General features: G+C 39.8%; 1 protein-coding gene across 1 annotated transcript in view; it reads left to right on the top strand.

Moving 5' to 3' along the window:
• ADCY1 (adenylate cyclase 1) overlaps nucleotides 1–22,754 on the top strand; it is a 128,076-nt gene that overhangs the window by 68,510 nt on the left and 36,812 nt on the right. The window contains exons 8-10 of the mRNA XM_026843560.1: nucleotides 13,862–14,017; nucleotides 17,659–17,853; nucleotides 19,609–19,706. Coding sequence (XP_026699361.1) covers nucleotides 13,862–14,017; nucleotides 17,659–17,853; nucleotides 19,609–19,706 — 449 coding nt within the window. The remainder of the gene's footprint in view (nucleotides 1–13,861; nucleotides 14,018–17,658; nucleotides 17,854–19,608; nucleotides 19,707–22,754) is intronic.

The raw sequence follows: 22,754 nt of genomic DNA, 5'->3' as shown, positions 1-22,754 counted from the left end.
CAGCACATCACGCCATCCCCAGTTGTCGTATACTTGCATGCTGATCATTAGACCACAAGCTACATAACAGTATATTTATCTTCAAAATAAACACCTGCTGTCCCCTCCTACCCTAATTCAGTCATTAACTATTCAGAGACAGAATCAGAAGGCTACCCAAGAAGCACAGACGAGATGGAGTTTTTTAGGTGAATGCAGGTATCTGCTGGTTTAATATTGTATTCCTTCCTCTGGAGCCTCAGTAGCTAAAATGTAGACATTTTTTATTCTCTGTGCATCATCTCTGACATTAATATGAACTGACCTTAGCAGGTATGATGCCAAGAGGAATGAAAATCAATGTTATGAGCAACAGATGGCCAAGAATCTGTTGAATTTGAAAGGTAAATAGGCCCACTTAGAGACTTTTTATTTATTTATTTAGAAGACGCATACCCCACATTCTTCCCTATTTGGTCTAACAGGAAGATCTTTCATCACAAATATCACCCAAACCAAGGATGAGAATAACAGTATAAGATGACTCATTCATGTATCAGTTACATTTTAAATGTGAAAAAAATATAAAGTATTCCAATTTTTTTTAATCTTCTATTGAATCATCCACAATTCTGTCATCTGATCTGATTGCTAGTTTGGTGTATACACTAATATATGTGAGAGCAATTCTAAGTGGCCACTGAGGGAATGATTTCCTTTTTGTTTTGTTATAGGGAGTTTTTTTGTAGAGATTATACAAATCTGTTGTTGTTGTTATTATTAGTATTACTATTGTTATCGCTATTAAGCAATAATTATGCATGTTTGACTGGATAAAATTCAGCTTCTAAATAGACAAATAATTCATCTTATTTCCAAAGTCATACAGAAACTTTTTGAATTAAATTTATTTTTTTGCTGGCCATCATAGTTAAAAAATTATGCAAATATGCTTTTTAAATATAATAAAATAATTCCCTGACAGCTTCTAGTGCTGAAAATGCCAGTACATTTCTTTCAAGTAAAGTTTAATTGTGTCTTTATAATACTTCATATTGATACTAAAACTTACAGTGATGTGACCAAAATATTGCACTGAGACAAGGTTTGAAAAGTTTAATTAGTGTAACTAGCCACAAATCTGACTGCATACGTGAATGTCTTGGGCTTTTAAAACAGGTCTGATCCAGATAGAAAAGCAGATCTCTTTATAAAATATTAAATATTCACAAGATCTACACTCTATGCTTTAGAGTATGGACATTGTCTTAGTTTCAGAATATCCTAGCTTTCTGAAGTATTGTAAATATTACGTGTACGTGCATGTTATTTCAGGAAAAAAACAAAAAACAAAACAAACAAAAAAAATCAGGCCAGATCTGTTAATCTCAGAGCCCCTTATAAGAACTTTATAACTGCTTAGACCTGCTGCTTAGACCCAGCCAAACAACTTTTTCTGTTAATGTTTCCTTGCTAATCTACCGGACTGATCCTGTTTCGACTTTTAAAGTGTATACTTAACATTTATTTTATTTTTTTTAATAGAGTGGATCTGGCTTTCATCAGAATTCTTTGTTCTTCCGTTGTCAGCACTGATATTAGTGAAAGTATCTTTGTCTCAGTTTCACAGCTGGCACAGCTGGCTCCCAGAAGCACAGCAGAGGTAGTGAGCTTAGATGGACTGTCCACTTCTATGGTTGCTCTAGGAAGTATGGTTGTCCTGCAGTATAACACCTCCTCAAGTTTGGCCACAACCTCAGTGATAAGTGGGTATTTTTGTACTTAGGCTTACTTCTTTGTATTTGTTGTAGCAATTCAGTGACTGATGGAGAGGTCTAGTTTTGAAAAGGCTCATTAACCTCACCAGCTGAGAAATCAGTCCAGCACAGACAATTAAGCAAAATTCCTATGGTACTTTTACACATGAAGCAGTGATTAGAATTGATCAAATTTTTGTGAAGGGAAAGTTTTCTCAGAATGTGTTAGGTTTTGTATTTACAGAAGTGGGCCTGCCATCATTATTACTCATTGCCAGCTTAAGGGAACCTGCTTCACTGAGTAACTTTGCCAGCTCCAGAGCTAAAGCAAAGACAAATAATGCTATAGACGATTAACAGAAAGCAATAGATCTGTATCCAGGAAAGGTGGTCATGAAAATTATAAAAATAATAGGGAAACTGTAGATACAAATTATAAATGTTTCCTATATATTCATAAGTGTCTTAATGACTTTACAGCATGCCTCAAATATAATCAATAATTAGCTTTCAGTAGGTTGCTAATCAACATCTGCAAAGTTTCTACTAATGTGCTGGTGAGTTATTCACCAACTAACTGTGTATTCAAAGGTACTAGTTATCTTTTATTTGTGGCAATGTAAATCACAGGGTATCTGCATTTACTCTTTGAGTAGCACCCAGTGATGGGCATTCATGAAAAGTCCATGAAAGAGAGTATCTCAACTGTACGCCCTTTGGAAACTAGCTGTTTCTCTGAAAAGGCTGACATTTCTCTTTCCTACCATACCATGTACATACAAAGCCATGCCAGGCAGTCTCAGAAAATGCTTTCTGTATCTTGGACAGCCCTGCTCTATTATCTGAAGTCTCTGTGTAATGCTATGACCATCCTGAAAAATCCCAGGTGAAAGGGTCTAATCTTTTTTTTTTTTTTTTTTTTTTCCTGAATCCTTGTCTGTTCCTTATCCAGATGGAGGGAAGTGGATGCTGGTTAGAGGTCTGATGTTCTGTCTCCTGCCTGGTTTGCCGTGTTGAATCATGCCCTAAACATTTTAAGGAAGGCAGATAAAATTTCAATTTTATTTGTGTCCAAAAATAATTATAGCCAAATCAAAATACCAGTAGTCTATTTGAAAAGAGAACTTAAAGCAATAGTTGAGGAAGAGTAGAGCACCTTTGTCAGTCTTATGATTTTAGGAAAACTCAGTTGAAAGCCTAAAGGTTTAAGAATCCTCTCAATAAGCAAACACAGCTCAGGAGGATCCTTTGAAAGATACTATTTAAAATGTAAAACCTCTTTCAAATGTCAGAAATATCTAGAGCAATTATCTGCACTACACACCTGTGACTTAATTTACTGTGAACTGCAGATGGATTTAACAGCTCAAAAGGTTGATCAGTTAATTTCTTTGACTCAAGATCAAATAGGCAGAAATTCAGCAACCTGAGATTCGTTCTAACTTGCATGACAACAGCTGTAAGAAAAGTGGCAAAGGCTGTCACATCACTTTTATATGTTGTTGTTTCATCTACCATAAACAGATGTGATTTTAAACTTCCTGCATTGCAGTTCTGTCACTAAGAAGTAACAGGAAAAGAAATTTTCTAGCGCTCTGTTGATTGAAAATACAGTATTTTTTGTCTTGGAGTACAACATCCTCCTTTACTGTTAATCAGCACAGCTTTGTGTCATGAAGCAGGTGATCTGCCTTCTATGTTAAAATAACTACTAGGCTCCATATCTTTCCACCAACACCCAACAGGTTTTATCTGTTTATGTCTTTCCTGGGGCTAGTTTGAATTTTTTTTCTCCAGTATGGAATGAACTTTATGCAATATGGCACAGAGAAGACAACATAGATTCATGATGGCTTTTTTGCTTTGTACAGATGAAATGCATAGTAACTACATGTGCTTGCCTTTTGACTTTATTGGTGAATCACTTTTACCTGTGAATCATTGTTAGCAACTAGCATGTTTCACAAGTATAACTGCTCATATACACTCTTGAGATGCTTTCTATCATGTCTTAATAATACTTTCATCTAACTTTTAAAATTGAAGCAATTTGATCTATATAATCCCTGTAATATTAGGATTTTTGATAGAAATTTGTTTGATTTTGTCTGACCTGATTAAAAGATTGGCATCATCTTGTGAACAATAACAAAAGAATAAAAAAGGCTACAGAAGTAGAATAATGAACTGAGTGAAACAATAGGTCTAAAATTACTGCACTTAATTCTTTTCAATTTATTCTTTATATTCAAATTGAAATTCTGTCTATACTTGACGTAAATTTCCTTCTCTGCGAAGTTAATTTGATTTAACCACTCTGGTTAGGTCTACATGAACATGCTACGGTGTTCTCAGATTCTCTTTTTTTTTCCCCAAATGTGTAAAAACTGTGTTTTCCATGGGGCACTTATGACCAAATAAATCCGTCCATATGGCTAGCAGCTTCCTAGGATTTTTTTGCATCTGACTCTTCTAAATATATCCAGTCCACTTTGTCTCAAGAAAGTTTTTATGGTCATTACAATTGTTGGCTTTCTGGACTAATTCATTTACTTAAGTGACCATATATATGCTTATCAGCCCTTATAGAGTGCTAGAGCTCTGACTCCTAAACTCTAAGTAGTAACAGAAGAAGAGAGCTTTACAGTTAAAGCAGGTATCATGGTTTAAGCCCAGAGGGCAACTGAGCACCACACAGCCACTCGAACACTCCTTCCCCCTGAAGGATGATGATGAGGAGGAAATAAAACAAAAGGCTGAGGGATCAAGACAAGGACAGGGAGGGCTGATTCACCTGTTATGGTCACAGGCAAAAGAGAGACTCAGCTGGGGAAGAAAAAAGATCATCAATTTATCGTGAACACCACCCCCACTGAAATTACTAATCAAACAGAGTAGGACAGTGAGAAATACAGCCACATCTTGAAAACGCCTTCCCCTCACCCCTCACTTCTTCCCGGGCTTAGCTTTGCTCCCGATTTCTCTACCTCCTCCCTTCAAGCGTGCAAGGGACAGGGGATGGGGTGTGCAGTCAGTTCATCACCCGTTGTCTCTGCAGCTCCCTCCTCTTCAAGGGGAGGACTTCTCACACTCTTCCTCTGCTCCAGTGTGGGGTCCCTCTCACGGAAGACAGTCTTCCACAGATGGGACTGTCCAGCGTGAGCCTTCCCATGGGCTGCAGCTCTCACAGACTGCTCCAGTGTGGGTCCCTGCCATGGGTGCAGTTCTCCCAGCAACAGACTGCTCCAGCGAGGGCTTACTCACATAGTCCCAGCCTCCTTTGGATGCTGCCACCTGCACTGGCATGGGGTCCTCCATGGGCTGCAACTGGGCACCTGCTCCACCATGGACCTCTACAGCTGCAGTGGGACATCCTGCCCTCTCACCATGGGCTGCATGGGGGTATCTGCTATGGCACACCTCCCCTCCCCCCTCCTCCTTTCTTCCACTGACCTCAGTGTTTGCATAGGTATCTCCCTCAAAACTCCCCCTCCTCTCCAGTGTCCTGTTCTTAAATACATTAGCACAGAGGCGCAGCCACCACCACTGTCTCAGCCTTGGCCAGAAGCGGGTCCAACTTGGAGCCAGGGGATCTTCAAGAAGCTTTTCACAGGAGCCACCTCTGTAGCCCCCTCCCCCGCCACCAAAAAACCCACCACACACAAATCCAACATAGCAGGCCATGTGAAAACTTTTCCAACTACTCAGACAATCTCCTTTGCTAGTGCACATCAAGCGAAAATGTATTTGACACCATTGTTCTAATTTGAAATGCCCCAAGTAAGGCATCTGAGTCCATACTTAGGCACACACTGATGATTTCTGCTTTTAAATTGACAACTACCTGTGGCTACCACTGCTCCTTGTGTCATGGGTGAGTGATTTAGATCACTTAAAGAATCACCATCATGGGTATTAGCAAAAGTGATTTTAATATGATGGTGTAAAAATATGACTTAATAAAGTTTGACAGCAAGGTTCAGTCTGTTACTTATTGTATGGAATAAAGTAAAGGAAAAATGAGTTAGGATTGAGCTAGAATTATTTACACAGAGATCAGAGATGCAAAAGGCTAAGGAAGACTCTCCAGTTGAGTCACAAGGTTCAGAGTGGGCCACCTTGCTTTCTAAACTCCTAATGGAACTTAAGTGTGGCTAGGTCTAATCTTAGTCTCAGACTTGGTCAATGGTTTATCTCTAATGAAATTATCTACATGGGTTTCATTAGTATTAATTCAGCATACTGTCGGTCACTTACAAGGATCTGTTGCAAATAAGGGGTCTCTCCACCTTGGCTAAGGAAGTTCTCTCAGTCTCAGGTAAGGAATCTCAAACTTTGAGAGGCATGTCAGCTCAAGGGGAGATCTCCATGCAGCCACTCTGCCTAGCAGAGGGAGTTCAAAAAACGCTCAATTAGGGTGTCATTTTTATGGAATAATGTGGTTGGCTTGTAGTCAATTTGCATACAATGGGAAAGGCATGTATGATACTCCCTGTACCCACAACTTTCTTTGTTTCTTGATAAAAGAATCTTGAAAAACCACCCACTGCTCATGAGTTAATTGCATAATCGGTGATCCAAGCTCCTATGCATCAATGTTCACTAGATCACTCCGTCCCTTTATGGATTTCCTAGAGGAGTTCCCTGCCTGGCTACAGCTCAGGCCTTTACCTCCTTTGGAGCCCATACCAAACTACTGTTAGTTTGGTTAAGGGGCTTGGCTGCATCTGTCACACCGTGACTAGGAGAGTCCAGGGTAGTCTTTGCTCTCAGTGGCTGACAGCTCCTACTGAGGAACTTAACTAGAGATCTGAATGCATAACTTGGATGCTTGAGGTGTTAGTGCCTCAGGTATACCTTAGCAGAGCTGGTTTAACAGATAGACACACAGGCTCTTGATGGAAGCTCTAGCTTGTATATTGACAGGGGCTGATCTGTACCCAGGACTTTGCATTGCACAAGTTACTGAAATATACACACCCCAACATTGGAAGCAAGCTGCTTGTGTTACCACTCAGCACAGACAGAGGAACGATGCTTGTGTTGCAGGGTGTGTTGCTCTATATCTTCAGGATCGTTTCTGCAGTTGCTGTGATGCTGTACATCATCATCAGTGTGACAGTCCATGGCTGTCAATGATGGTGGAATTAGTTATATGCTCTAACATCCGTCTCCTCTCTTCTTTTTCTTTCTCCAGAAATGTGGAATCTGTAGAAGGAAGAAACATAGGGCACTGGTGTAAGATTTTCTCTCTTACTGATCTAGAGATTGTTTTAGTTTTCACAGCTGCTGAAAAGTTTTTCTACATCTGTGTCAAGAAAGTGGCCACACCATTCTGAATGTTAAGAGTTTGTCTTATAGAAGCTGTATTATTTACTGGTAAACATCACTATTGTACTTTCCTGATGGACAGCTGAGGTGTGATAAGCAAAATGTATCATAAGGCCAGTAAAAAGGATGGAAAAACAAATAACTGATGGTTTTAACTGTAAGGGGAAAAAAAAAAAAAAAAACAACCAAAAAACCAAATCAGATTTCTCACCTATCTCAGGATGAAATGGCTTGAAGATATTGATGGAACACTACTAAAAAGAGTTATGGTCCTGCCAGCCTGAAGATAGAAAGCACAGACAGACATAATGCTACAGCATATAGGGTTTCTGTAACTGTGTTTTGAATGTTGTTAGTATCTTCTTTCCCATGCCATTTTACTTGAATATAGTCAGGGGAACAACAGTCTGCTGCTGTTTCTGAGAATCCCAGATAAGCACCAGTGAATCCCTTACATGAATCTTATGTATTACATGAGATTCAAACACTGGGGTGTTTTCCCAGAATTTTAAACAGTGCTTGTTTGTTTTCTGCATACTTAAAGACACTCACAAAGCTGTAGATAGCCTGGCTGCTTTCAGAGTGCTTTGTTAGGAAAGCCCAGCTCTTAACCTTTTTTTTTGCCAGCTGTGTTGCAGCAAAAAAACAACCTTTCCTAAAATTATGAAGCAAATTAACAGTGAACAGAATAAGAGATGATCCTGAGGGTCAAAACGAAGTGTGAAAGTAAAATGTATTGACAAAATGAGCTAGAATGAGAATGCTGCAGTCCAGCTTTCTTGTAATGCTGTCCTGGAGCAAGTTCAGAGCAAAAGCACGGGGAAAGACATTGGAGTTGGGTTTTTTGGTTTTGGTTTTGGGTTTTTTTAAGTCTGTTTCAACAGACTGTACTGCATTTCTTGCCTTTATCAGAGACTTAAAGCAGAAGATGAGATTACTTTAATAGTTCACTCAGAAGTTCACTGTGTCAAAAGTATTGTTCTGCTGTAAAAGTAATAATTTTAAAATGACATGATTTGTGAGACAAAAGTGTGAGAGAATTCCTTTGTTTCTATTTTTTATATTGTCTATATGTAATAGTAGAATGGAAAATCCTCAGTACCAGTGAAGAATCTATATGTCCTGCAACCACTAGATTTAAAAAAAAAAAAAAAAAAGCAGCTATATATAAAATTATACATGGTCTGAGAACTGCCAGTGTGTCCAACTTGTGTGTAGCGCAATGTCCTTTGAGTGGTTAGGTTCTCAGCCAGCCATGAAGAACAGTAGCTATGTGTGTTCCACATCACATAGTAGCTGAATTTGGAAAGAGCCTTTGGAAGTCATATGGCTGACCTCCTTGCTCAAAGAAGGGCCAGCTTTACGGTTAGATGCACTTTTGAAATTGTAGGTTGCTCGGGGCAACTTGTCTGGGTGAGTGCTGGTGTTTCCAGGGCTGGAGATGGGGCAGCCTCTCTGGGCAGCCCGCTCCAGTGCATGATCATCCTCACGGTTCAAACTTCTGTTCTTTGTGTCAAATAGGATTTTTTGGGGGGTCCATACTATGTTCAGAAGCCTATGAACAGCCTCTTGCACTTCTTCTGAACATTTTTGGGCTCAGTATTGCTCTGACTTCTCTGTAACTACTAATTAGGTGGCTGAAGACAGCAATTAGATCCCTCCTTAGCCTTCTCTTCCTCCAGCTCAAAGAACTGAATTTCCTCAGGTTCTTCTTGTATGTCACATGCTATAGAACCCTAACTGTTTTGGTGAATCTTCGCTGAACTCACTCTAGTTTGTCTACTTCTGGGCACCCCAGAAGTAGACACACTACTCCATTTTTTTCAGTGACCTGAGTTAAAAAACTTCTATTTGACTCCAAGACAGCTAGAAAACTCTCCTGTATTTCCAACATACAAGGAGTTCATACTATTCATACATTAGCTGCCAATAAGATTTATAAACTAAAAGAGCAGTTGGTATGAGCTAAAAATGTTCTACCTACTTCTTTGAAGATACAGTCAGGAAAATATGTGCATATTCATGAAAATATGTCGTTGAGGAAAAGCCGTGTTGGCGGCAGGGCCCTACTTCCTGAGCTAAACTGCTAAATGGATACCCATTCCAAGTTTTCAAGTTGCAGGTTGTTCACAGAAATGCATCTGTTATAAGAATTTTGCATCAAAGAAAGTCTAAATTCATCTTTTTTCACAGGACTTCAAATCCTTGTAGGAGTATATAGTCAGGCCCTTGTGCTCACCTTTCTCAGTCATGCCTTCTTGAATCTTTTGCTATTAAGATGTTTTATCTATTCTTTGCCATTCTTGTACCTTTACTGTGGCATTTCCATAATGAAGGCTGTCAGTCAACTTCTATAGCTCTCTGTAATTATTTATGAGCGTCTTTTACAGTCCCCAGGTGCTGTAAGAGAAGCCAGCGACAGAGAAGACCACCCTAGCTAAACAGGGAGCTTTGGCTGTAACTCAGGGAAAAAAGATGTTTACAGCTTTTGGAAGAAAGGGCTAGCCACTCACAATGAATACAAAGATGCTGCTGTAAGGCTCTGCAGGGCAGAAATCAGGAGGTCTAAAACCCAGCTGGAAATTAGTCTGGCTTCAACAATCAAGGACAACAAGAAATGTTTCTATAAGTATGTGAGCAGCAAAAGAAAGACCAGGGAGAGTCTCCATCCCCTGCTAGATGCAGGAGACATAGTAACAAGTGATGAGGAAAAGGCTGAGGTGCTTAATGCCTTTTTTGCCTCAGCCTTTAATAGCAAGACTAGTACTGAGGGAATCCAGCCTCCTCAGCCAGAACACAGAGACTGGGAGAACGACCCCCCTGCACTCCAGGAGGAGACAGTCAGTGACCTGCCGCATCACACAGACACACACAAGTCTATGGGACCAGATGGGATACACCTGAGAGTGCTGAAGGAGATGGCTGGGGTGCTCACCAAGCCACTTTCCATCATTTACCAGCAGTCCTGGCTGACAGGGGAGGTCCCAACAGATTGGAAATCGGCCAATGTGACGCCCATATATAAGAAGGGTTGGAAAGATGATCTTAGAAATTACAGGCCTGTCAGCTTGACTTCTGTGCCTGAGAAGCTGATGGAGCAGCTCATCCTGAGTACCATCACACAACACATGTGGGACAACCAGGGGATCAGGCCCAGTCAGCGTGGGTTTGTGAAAGGCAGGTCCTGCCTGACAAACCTGATCTCCTTCTACGACAGGGCGACCTGCTTATTGGATGAGGGAAAGGCTGTGGTTGTTGTTTACCTTGACTTTAGTAAGGTCTTTGACACCGTTTCCCACAGCATTCTCCTGGCAAAACTGGCTGCTCAAGGCTTAGATGGGCACACGCTTCGCTGGGTAAAAAACTGTCTGGATGGCCGGGCCCAGTGAGTTGTGGTGAACAGAGTTAAATCCAGCTGGTGGCCGGTCACGAGTGGTGTCCCCCAGGGCTGGGTTTTGGGTCCACTCCTGTTTAACACCTTTATTGATGATCTAGACGAGGGGATTGAGTGCACCCTCAATCAGTTTGCAGATGACACCCAGTTGGGCGGGAGTGTTGATCTGCCCGAGGGTAGGGAGGCTCTGCAGAGAGACCTGGACAGGCTGGAGCCATGGGCTGAGGCCAACTGGAGGAGTTTCCATAAGGCCAAATGCCGGGGGCTGCCCTTGGGCCACAACAACCCCCAGCAGTGCTACAGGCTTGGGGAGGAGTGTCTGGAGAGCTGCCAGTCAGAGAGGGACCTGGGGGTGTGATTGACAGCCGGCTGAACGGGAGCCAGCAGTGTGCCCAGGGGGCCAAGAAGGCCAACGGCATCCTGGCTTGTGTCAGCAATAGCGTGGCCAGCAGGGACAGGGAAGGGATCTGACCCCTGGACTCGGCACTGGTGAGGCCGCCCCTCGATTCCTGTGTTCAGTTTTGGGCCCCTCACTACAAAAAAGGACATTGAATGACTCGAGCGTGTCCAGAGAAGGGCAACGGAGCTGGTGCAGGGTCTGGAGCACAGGTCGTACGGGGAGCGGCTGAGGAGGGAACTGGGGGTGTTTAGTCTGGAGAAGAGGAGGCTGAGGGGAGACCTCATCGCCCTCTACAGCTACCTGAAAGGAGGGTGCAGAGAGCTGGGGATGAGTCTCTTTAACCAAGTAACAAGTGATAGGACAAGAGGGAATGGCCTCAAGTTGCACCAGGGAAGGTTTAGACTGGATATCAGGAAGCATTTCTTTCCAGAAGGGGTTGTTAGGTGTTGGAATGGGCTGCCCAGGGAGGTGGTGGAGTCCCCATCCCTGGAGGTGTTCAAGAGTCGGGTTGACATAGCGCTGAGGGATGTGGTGTAGTTGGGAACTGTCAATGTTAGGTTAATGGTTGGACTGGATGATCTTCAGGGTCTTTTCCAACTTAGACAATTCTGTGATTCTGAGATGTAATACTGAAGTTGTTGACCTCATTAATGCAATGACCAAGTGAAAGGTTTGAGCAAAGAGCTAATGATCTCTTGAGATATGGTCCACCTGTAAACTTCTATGTATTCCCTTTTTATATCTGTGTTTTTTAAAAAAATGAACCAAATTGAAAACTCAGTGGAATTTCAAGAAAGTTGCTAATTTTTCTTGTATCAAAAGAGAGACTGAGGAAACCATGTAGTACTTCTAGAGTGGACTATCTGTCCAAAAAGTATGTTTTAGCTGTTGGGAGTGATAGCTCAGAAGCTCATCGTATCTGCCATTCTCAAGCCTAACAGCTACATACTTGGTGTACTTAGGAATGCCTAAAGGATGATTAGTATATGAACAACCTTGTACAGTATCTTCTATGCGGTTATAGCAATATAGTGGTAAGTCTTCTGCTAGAAAGGCCTCAAAAGAAAGGGTTCATGTTGGGTATCTCTTCATGGAGGCTTTTGTTTATCTATCAGTTCTGCAAATGATTACATGCTAGATGATACACTAATGACCTTTTAGATTCCAGTTGATGACCATGCAGTACAGTGCTGGTGATGCTAGCTGGCTTCAGTCAGCCTTTCAGTGCACAGTAAAGCATATGTGCATACCTAGGGCACCTTTCCACATTTGAAACATGTCACATGGTCTAACATAGCCATCTGCAAATAAACAAATGTGCAACTATTTATACAGCAGTAATTTTTGTGTTTCATAGCCACAGTGTAACTGACTGAGCAGAGTACTGGTAGATCAATAGGATTACCCTTGATTCTCCAGAAAATGCAGATGCATAGCTGTATGCATTAAATATAGCATAGCAAACCAATACCCCAATACCTCAGATGTCATTCACAATATAAGCAGTGTCATTTGCCATGTCCTTCTAAATTGAGGTATTCATGAAGATGTACATTAAACAAATGCTTCTGGTTTACTTTCTTCTTCTTCATTCCTTGATCATTCAAGTAATGATGTAAACTGCTCTGTTAAATCATAGTATTGTGAGTACTGGACAGCAAATCCTCAGTGCCATTTATGGGTTTTAGAGCATTCGAATGAAGTTTTTGGAGTGTGATTTGTTCTGTCGTTTGTACCTAGGAATGCTAAGGATGAAATGTGAGGCTATGCAGGGCAGAAATCAGGAGGTATAAAGCCCAGCTAGAAATTAATCTGGCTTCAGCAATCAAGGACAAGAAATGTTTCTATAAATATGTGAGCAGCAAAAGAAAGACCAGGGAGAGTCTCCATCCCCTGCTAGATGCAGGAGACATGGTAACAAGTGATGAGGAGAAGGCTGAGGTGCTTAATGCCTTCTTTGCCTCAGTCTTTGATAACAAGACTAGTTGTATTGAGGGAATCCAACCTCCTCAGCCAGAAGAGAGAGACTGGGAGAGCGACTGCCCTAAGGTCTTTTTCAACCTAGATGATTCTGTGATTCTGTTAAATCCTCTGTGCTCCTTTATTTTGCTGTTCCTGAAAAGATTAATTTTACAAGCATAAATTCCCTTACTGTGGTGGTATGGGGTCCTTCCACATTTCTCATGAACACTGCTTCAAATATTCCACATGCCACAAGCATGAATAAGATTGGTGTAAATACTGAGGGTACAATAAAGGATCACTCTTATTCTGATCTGTGAAAGCATCTGAACATGTGCTAGGGGTTTACTAAAGTCAGCAAGAGTTAAATACATGCTTAAGAGTTAACCAGTAAAATATTTGTCCTTGCTGAACTGGGAGCTCTGTGATAAACCGAAAAGATTATACCCAACCTCTGTGGTATAACACTTCTCACTTTGAAGAAATAAGATGCAAGATATAATGTCAGTGACTCACAGCCTCCTTTTAGGAAATGTGTATAAGTGTATCTTTAAAAGAAAAGCTATCCTCTTCTGATTTTAATGAGTTTGCCAGTGACTGAAGTAACAAAATGAGGAAATAAGAAAAAGACAGAAATTATATTTTTAACATCGATTAACAAAAATGCTAATTTCCTCCTTTTTTTTTTTTCCTGTATTTTTCCAGAATTTATTTTAAGGTTAAAGAAATACAAATATTGCCTCTTTTATGAGTTTGCCATTAATATGCCTTTTTTTAGTCTACACTTCTATATAGAAAACAGTTCCCAAAATGTTAAGTATGTGTTTATATACTGTCTGTTCAATAGATTATTTATATCTCAGGTTAAAAAAAGATGAAGTAATCTTCATCTGCAAATATACAATGTTTATCAAAATGCATTGCTTCTTGATTAGAATATTGCTTTGTTTTGACCACTAAGTGGTGTAAATGTCTGCAGGTATGTATGTCTGCCTGGGAGTGTAATGACACAGTTATAAATATTTTTCTGACCAACAGATATTTCCTGGACTGATTCTCTCGGACATTAAGCCTGCCAAAAGAATGAAGTTCAAGACAGTCTGCTACCTGCTTGTTCAGCTCATGCACTGTCGTAAGATGTTCAAAGCAGAGATCCCTTTCTCCAATGTCATGACGTGTGAGGATGATGATAAGGTAATCCATGTGGGCTCTTTGGGCATCAATTCCCAGGACACATTGAGCAGACCTGCTCTGAGAACATATGGGGTGGTCTAACCATCTGATAGAGCAGTTTCTGGTGTACCTGCTAGATCTGGAGCTATATAATGCCCAAAGCCTTCTCACAGTTTAAGACAAAACTTAATTATATCAGGCCTCAAATTTGGGCAAACCAGAACAGGTGACCTATGTGGCTTCTCTTAAGGGCTTCCTTCATAGGAATTAGAGTTTCTGAGGTGTTTTCTGCAATTACCAAGAGCTCTTCTTTTGCATCATGAGTCCATCACAGTCTGAAGCTGATGGCAGCAAAAGCAAAATAACAGAAGAGCTTTGTATCTCCAGATGGTTCTCTAAAAAATGATAGGCAACTGATTAGCCAAAAAACCTTAGTCCCTAATTCAAATCCTAAATACAGAAGTCCCTAATACAACTATGAATACCACTTTCTTGAGTGGCTTGTAATACCATAACCCAAAATTGCTTTACATACTAGTAGCCTGGTTTACTTTCATTTCTGTGTGTATTTACATAGAAATTTATGAAGAAAAAATTCTTGAACAGTTGCTCATTCCATTTTCTTTGCCAGTAGGTGGCAATATTATATAGGGCACTCCACCAGTTCTCCAAAACAGGGCATGTGTTCATTGGAATCAGTAATTCATTTTAACTGATTGATCCAACTTTTTTTTTTCTTTTTTTATAGCGTATGTTTATTGAAGATTCAGTCTAAATCTTACTTTCAGGAAGCATTATAACTTTTATATTTTGGGATTATATGTGCTTCTGTTTCTCCTGTGGGAAAAGGGGAGAAAAGCCCTTTAGTTTCTCTAAAACAGAGTTTCAGTGAAGATTTTCAGGAACCATAGACTTGCTTTTGAAACTGGTCCTTGAACAGGCCTTCCATTTTTGAATTAGCATTGTTCTCTGAGTATTTAAAAAAAGTAACCCACACATTCTTTAAAACATATGCAATACTTTACAATGTCTTGTGTATATGTATGTATAAATATGGTATAGTATACACAGAAAGTCCCGATATGGTTTTGCTGGGGATCTGATGAAAATTTTCTCATGCCAGAACATTTTCAGTGAAGTTCTACAGTGCTATCTTTAACTGAACCAGTTGTTCTGAGCTTTTGTACCTAATATGTATCATTCATCTTGGAGTATGATATATGATTTTAATATAAATATGCTGTGTTGCAATGCAGGTTTTTTCAGAGATATCAGTCCTCAAATCATTATCAAAAATAAGCTATGACTATAAAAGCTTTGAAGCCAGCACATTATTGTAGCATGTATTTATTTATTTAATTTCGGAGAAATATAAATACTGAATCTTGATAACATATACATGTCTACTGTATGAAATAATAATAGAGATAAAAATAAGAGACCTAGTAAAATTAATTCTATGTAACCAACAGGTATTTTGTTTAAGCACAGTAACCCTATTTCAAAGTGGCAGAACAAATATAATTTATTACATATATCAAAATAACTCCTGTCATCTACCCTCATTCCATATTTTAAAGCAAACAAGCGGTTTCTTTTTTTTTTTTTTTCTTTAAATGCTGTTTTGCTCACTCCTATTATTATGCTATAGGCTTAAATTTGGATTATAAAAAATCCCCAAAGATGTACTTTCTGCTGCACCTTACGCAATACATATACTAACTAGCTGTATCTTTATGAAGAGCAAAACTGTATATTCCTGACAATATTCCTGAAAGCATTGAGTTTCCCTGTAAACTTGTGGGACACATGCCTTCTGCAAGAGAACAATTTTATTTCTTTTTCAAAACATTTAGAGTAGTTTTTTGGCTAGCAATTTAAAATTTCTATTATGGCTAACAGAACCCAGAAGATCTATTTGAAAGCTCTAATCCATGTATATCTACAAGATTATTTCTCATGCTGAAACAATTAGTTCTTACGCCACAGACAACAAGTAATGTGGTCTGATAGTTTGAAGAAAAAGGTCTCAAGTAGCCTCATAATTGTTTAATGCTGGTATAGCCTGATGTCTACATATAAAGCTGGAAAAACAGGACTTGGAAAGTTATTTATCTTCGCTAAGGGGCATTCTTCTTTACAGTCAGAAAACTAAGGCATCAGTAAGCAGTTAACTCTTCCCGGTGTTCATAAGTATTCAGGTATATTCTACAAGTAACGTAAGATTTGTAAACTAATGAACTGCTGCAGTCCACTGTTTGCTCACTGATAGGGACCTCATGAGAATTACTTCTTGTGGAATAAGACAGAAAACTGCCATTCCTGCAGAATTACCTAAATAACAATCACCACCTCTTTTTACCATCTGGTTTAAAAGGATATTTTGTAGTATAGCCTTTAAAGAGTGGGCTATTAAGTAGTGACTGCTCTGAAGAAAGACATTTTGTGTGCTTTTGTCACAGCTTGCTGACGGACTATACTGATTATATCCTGAGCTAGCGTTGTCCTAGCGTTGTCCTTATCCCTGAGCAGACTTGTCATTTCATAATGTTTTGAATAGTCTTCCTGAACTCTGCAGATGTTAGATAAAGTAGTATTCATTTAACTGTATAAAAACAGTACAACTTGCCTGAGCTTGTCTATCAAAACTCTTCTGGGAAGTAAGGCTTGACCCATTTTGAGGTGAAAAGGTTATTCAATTATTGTCTCTTTCTTCATGCTCAATGTGCTAGCCATTAGGTGACTGATTTTTCAAGACTGGCCTACATCTTTCTCACTCTGTGTTTAAAAAATGCTGCATCTACAAGATTATTTTGTGAAGACCCTGATTGTTTCACTGTGCTAGGACATGGGCAGTCATACTAGTGCAGATCTAGCTGTAATGGTTTATCTTACAGTGCCCTCAACTGAAGTCAAACAGATTGTCTAAAATCTCTTTCAGATACACTCTGTGATAAACCTTTGCATTGAAAAGTACTATCAGTGATCATCTTGTCAGTTGTGCTATCATAGGCATGGAGGAATTAACCCCAGTTAGACACAGGTTAGCTCTGATAATTTATTGGACAGGTCCTCAGGATCTGCACTTGCATTTTGATATATTCAAGAGGTCTTAACAAGACAACCACTTGGGTGAGTTAAAGATAGGAACACTTGAGATTTCAGACCCTCTGCAGTTATTGTGCAAGAGGTTAAGGAAAACTATATTTTCAAAATATATATTGTTGCCTAGACAGCCTTGGACAGTAAGACTTGTGTCATGAAGAGCCTGGTTATCTTGTCTTAAAGATGTCCAGAGCTCCATGTCTTCCATCAAGACAAAAATTCTAACTATTGTTTTAGATAAAGTTACACTGATTGGGATCAAACCAATTATTACCTCAATGGCAGAGATCTATCAGAGCAGTATGTGAAGAGAATTTCTGCAGAAGAGGATCGATATCCTGGAATGCAGTGAGGGTCTTCTCATTGATTTTAATGAGATTGGGATTTCAGATAAGGAGTTTTTAAAATACAGTTATCACACAGAGATAAGATATCTGTCTTTTGTAGTTGCTCTGCTTAATGAATTCCTCATTCTGACTGTGAGCTTGAGATAATATGAACAGCAATGAAAAATTTCAGTGTTAATAAAATCTGTGCTTTCTTCATCTGTGCTACAGAGGAGAGCATTAAGGACAGCCTCTGAAAAACTCAGGAATCGTTCCTCTTTTTCTACCAATGTTGTATACAACACTCCAGGAACTCGAGTAAACAGATACATCAGCCGTTTGATAGAGGCCCGGCAAACTGAGTCTGAGATGGCTGACTTGAACTTCATTACCCTGAAGTATAAGCAAACTGAGCGTGAAAATAAAGTAAGGGGTTTTAAAATTATTTTTAGTGATTTCACTGACCATGAACCACTAGCATTGATTTTTATTTGGTTTAGACAGTGTTTAAATTTATTCACTATCTTTTAATAATGCTCTGCACTGTGTCTCGGTTAAGAGGGTGATATTATCTCCACCTTCTTTCTATGGAAGCACTTGGAGGGGATAAAAAGAAAGATTGGTATCTTTCTACTCATTAAGATCCTCCCCCATAAAGTTAAACATCTTGTGTTTTGGCCTTCCTTTTGCTTCTCCAGACTGCCTGACCTGCGTCACCTGTTTAATGCTGTCTCGTGGCAATGTGGCTGCCTACTGACTCATCTGCTCTGGAGAAGCGTTAATGACTTGAGGGTGCTTCCCTCTGCATATGTAGCCTGATAAGTATTGATCCCATCAATCCTAGAAAATATTAAAAAAAACCTTAAATCTCTGGACAAGGAATAAGATTGTGATCTTATGCCAGAGTGACTGTGCTGAAAGCAGTGGACTTACTCCAGACTTAGAAGCATGAATATAAGCTAACAAAGTAGAGCTGTTTGTTCCTACCTTGTATGGGTTTTATTTGTAAATACAAATTGTTTTAATTGGAAAAAAATAAAAGACTTTCGTTTATGTGTTTGAAAAAGCAAAAGTGAGATGCTTATGGATTAATTTGGCAGTAGCATTTATTTTTCCACTGTAAGTCACTTTGTAGTCTAAGATTTCATGTCACTACTCTTTCAAGTTGGAAGGCTATGTGCCACATTGGACTCAATTTTTTTAAGGTCTTGAGCATTAACTTTGATTTCAAGTTTCCAAAGTGATTTATTATTTAATTGTATTTGTTTTCTTTCAAAATAAGAAAGTCTTTTGGTGTAAATGAGATTGAAATTTGGATCTTTCTGAGAAAACACTTGAGCATTTCCAGCCCTGAAAAGTGTTCTGTTGTAAGGACTGTGGCTTAGTGGAATCAGGGACACTAACAGCTCAAAACTGAGCCCCTGTCTCTCATTAGCAGCTGCCTCCAGCCCATCCATTAGTGTTCTGTCCCGAGTAGCTGAGTTGATAGGACTCGAAGGCAGCACCAAGGGAGGGTTGGCCTTTTTTTGTGATGAGGGAGGAGGGAGTTCCACCTCCTCCTGGTTTGAAGTGGATGAATCCTTTTTGCTCCAAAAGATAAACTTATGCCTGAGCCTAACCCAGATTTCACAAAATCACAGAATGGTTTGGGTTGGAAGGGTCTTTAAAGATCACCTAGTTCCAACCCCCCTGCCATGGGCAGGGACACCTTCCACTAGCCCAGGTTGCTCAAAGCCCCGTCCAACCTGGCCTTGAACACTGCTCGGAAAGGGGCAGCCACAACCTCTCTGGGCAACCTGTGCCAGTGTCTCACCATCCTCTTAGTAAAAAATTTCTTCCTTATATCTAATCTAAATCTACCCTCTTTCAGTTTAAAACCATTACCTCTTGTCCTATCACTACACTCTCTGATAAAGAGTCCCTCCCCAGCTGATTAGTTACAGGGTGAAAACTAAATAGCTAGGCCAACAGGAGCAACTGAAACAGAAGGCTGTTAAGGAAAATGTTGTGTAGACTTCCCTCATCTTTTTTTTTTTTTTTTCATTTGAATTAAGCAATGATCATTTGTATATTTGTAAAATGGGTAGGGGCTTGTTTTGGCTTAGGCTGAGAATGGACAAGCGTGGGTGGCTGGGTGTGTATAAAATGCTCACTGTCTGCATTTCTTCCTTTCTTTAACAGTACCACCAGCTTCAGGATGAGTATTTCACCAGTGCTGTAGTACTTTCACTAATTCTAGCTGCCTTATTTGGCCTTGTCTACCTTCTAATAATACCACAGTAAGTTTCTGTCTTTGGCCATTATAATTCAGAGTGGAACATCTTCAACCATCCTGCACAGGTTAAAACATTAATGTCATTGGAATGGGAATTAGCACCCAGGTCCATATCTTCTCAAACAGCGGATTTTCTGATGGTTAGAACTCTGATGGTTATAACCTCAGTCTAACTGTTGTCTCTTCCATTTGTCAAAAGTCACATTTTGCTATCTTATTTAAAACAACTTCTTCTCCATTCTTTTTTTTTTCCTTTTTTCTCTTTTTTCTTTTTTTTTTCTTTTTTTTTTTTCTTTTTTTGATAGAAGGATGTGCTTAGGAGACCAAAACACATCTGCTAAATTTATTTAGAGCATTTACACACTACAAACAAAGGTGTTACTGCAGTCTAAATGTATTTGTGCTGGCTTTGGACAATGTACTTCAGGTACTGATAGCAAGATAGAGTTTAATGGGAACTAAGTACTGAAGTATCCATCCAGCTTTTCAACCCAAATTTATAGCCTGCATAGAGGTTTTTGGTATCAGTGCTATCACTATACAAACTGCCTAGTGCATAGTTTGGCCATTTCCATAGCAGCTGCAGTCAGACTGTGGCTGCACTAAAGCAGACATAACCAAATACTCATGATGAATTTGGGGGCCTCTGATGCCTACTGTTGAGTGATATAATTTAGTGATTACTTCAGATTTTGTTGATTCTATGTGAATGCTTATTAAATAAAAAAATAATTAGACTTCACTTTCAAGTCTGGGGGTTATAATAAGTAGATACAATTGTGTTCAAGGTATAAAAATTATGAGTAATAAACTTTTTCAGATGAGAATATTGAAACATTCAAAATAAGCTCCACTCACTTTTACTAATTATTAGGATTTCGATGGGAATAGAACTGGCCACAGGATAATGCTTTTGAAAATCTCATTTTAAATTCTGGTCTTTTCTATTCACAAATCCCCAGTCAGGATAATGCTTACTCCTATATTCTATTATTTCTAATTAAAAGTTTGAAAAACACTTTTTTTACTTTAATAATAATAATAACAACAACAAGAATAATAACTTAAATTTATTTTATAATAACTTTCAGCTGGAGCATTCAAAGTCATTTACAAAAATCATCTGATTTCCAGACTAATGACCTCTGCTGACTAAGGAGCATAGTTAAGAACTCTTTCACCTACTTCTGAAGTAAAGCCCAGCTGCAGTACATAGCAATTTCGAATAAGGAGAGACAAAGGGTATTAGCATAATTGAAATTGGAATTAATTTCCAGGAATCATATGGTATGGTATTGGGTAACCTTTCCAAAATGTACTGTCACTTAAAAAGCAGCTGGACAGAGATTCTATTTAAGCTCTGATCTGACAAACAGATGAGCTCTCCAGCAGAACATGACTGCTGAAGGCCATGAAGATAGACTGGTTCATCACTGGGTTAGTTAGAAAAGCCAATGAATGGTCTTAAGTTCTGTCTTCTAGCATCTGTTGGTGGTGGCTTCATACAACCAAATTACTAGTATTCTAGGGATTTTCTCTCACTGTGACCATGAGCTAGACTAAAACTTTGGAAGTATTGGAAAATTTCCCCTCTCCACAGAACTTGGAGTTTTAAGTTGCTCTTTAGATTGCCAAAGTAGTTATAAATATGACAAGAGAATGCAAAAGCCAAGACAAGTGTAATGTGTTACTATAAAGGGAGAAGTGATAATAACAGTGCTTGTCATGTATCACAATATTCCGAGGAGATTCAAAATCTAGAGACAAGAAAATGTTGTTAAGAAAGCCAGTTGCTGCATAAATACACAGAAAACAATGAACTTGACATTCTCACAGTTCCTATGATCATCTGAGCAAAACAGCTTCTCAGCTAAAGACGTATTTTATATCCCCAGATGGAGATGGTGAAAGTATGGCTATGTTCCTGTCAACCTAATCTGTCCAATTATAGAGGCACACATGCAGCGTAGCCACTAAAGATCCTGATGATGAACCTTTCTGATGTCTTATGCTGGGTTTACTTTTAAAAAACAATGTAGCCCTTTATTACTGGTGCCAACCCAAATCTCTCTCAATGTCCCACTCAGCACTCCTGTCAGTTTTTGGCTGTTGCTGCCAAAAAAGACACTGTTGCAGTCATGTCCCTTGCATTTTTTCCTAACATACTAACATGAGCCAGTCCCCTAAAAGCACAGAGGAGCCTGCTCTCTATTAATACTTGTATTCAGCATCCACACTGACAGCATATAGCATACCTTCCCATTCTGGATACAGATACTACACCACAGAATTTTCTGTGATTGTGTATTGGTGGAAATTGGTACATGAATATTGTGGTTTGAGTCCAGAGGGGAACTGAGCACCACACAGCCGCTCACTCACCCCTTCCTCCTCAGGAACGGGAAGGAAAAAATAAAGCAAAAGGCTTGGGAATCAAGATAAGAACAGAGAGGGGTGACTTGACCATTTTAGTCACAGCAAAAAGACACACTCAGAGGAAGAAAAAGAACATCAATTTAATTCAGACTCTAGCAACAACAACACGTAACAGACAGAGTAGGACAGTGAGAAGCATTACCACATCTTAAAATACATCCCCCCATCACTCCCTTCTTCCCAGGCTCAGCTTTGCTCCCATTTTTTCTACCTACTCCCCCCCAGCAGCACAGAGGGCAGGCAAAGTGGGGGTGCAGTCAGTCCCACCACTTCTTCCTTCTCAGGGGGAGGACTCCTCACACTCTTCCCCTGCTCCAGCATCGAGTCCCTCCCATGGGAGACAGCCCTCCACAAACTTGCTCCAACCTGAGTCCTTCCCATGGGCTGCAGCATTTCCCAATCTGTTCTGGTATGGATACATCCCACATGTTGCAATCCTCCCAGCACTGAACTACATCAGTGAGGGCTTCTTCCCTCAGAGTCCTGGTCTTCTTAAGGCACAGTCACCTGCTCTGGTGTGGGGTCCTCCAGGGGCTGCAAGTGGGCATCGGCTTCACTGGTGGTGTCCATGGGTGATGGAGGCCTGGCCCTGCCATCTCACCACAGGCTGAGGGCG

Source organism: Athene cunicularia (assembly GCF_003259725.1).
Source record: "Athene cunicularia isolate RWA chromosome 2 unlocalized genomic scaffold, athCun1 chr2_part1, whole genome shotgun sequence".
Taxonomy (NCBI): Eukaryota; Metazoa; Chordata; class Aves; order Strigiformes; family Strigidae; genus Athene; species Athene cunicularia.
This window is presented reverse-complemented; position numbering and strand designations above follow the sequence as displayed.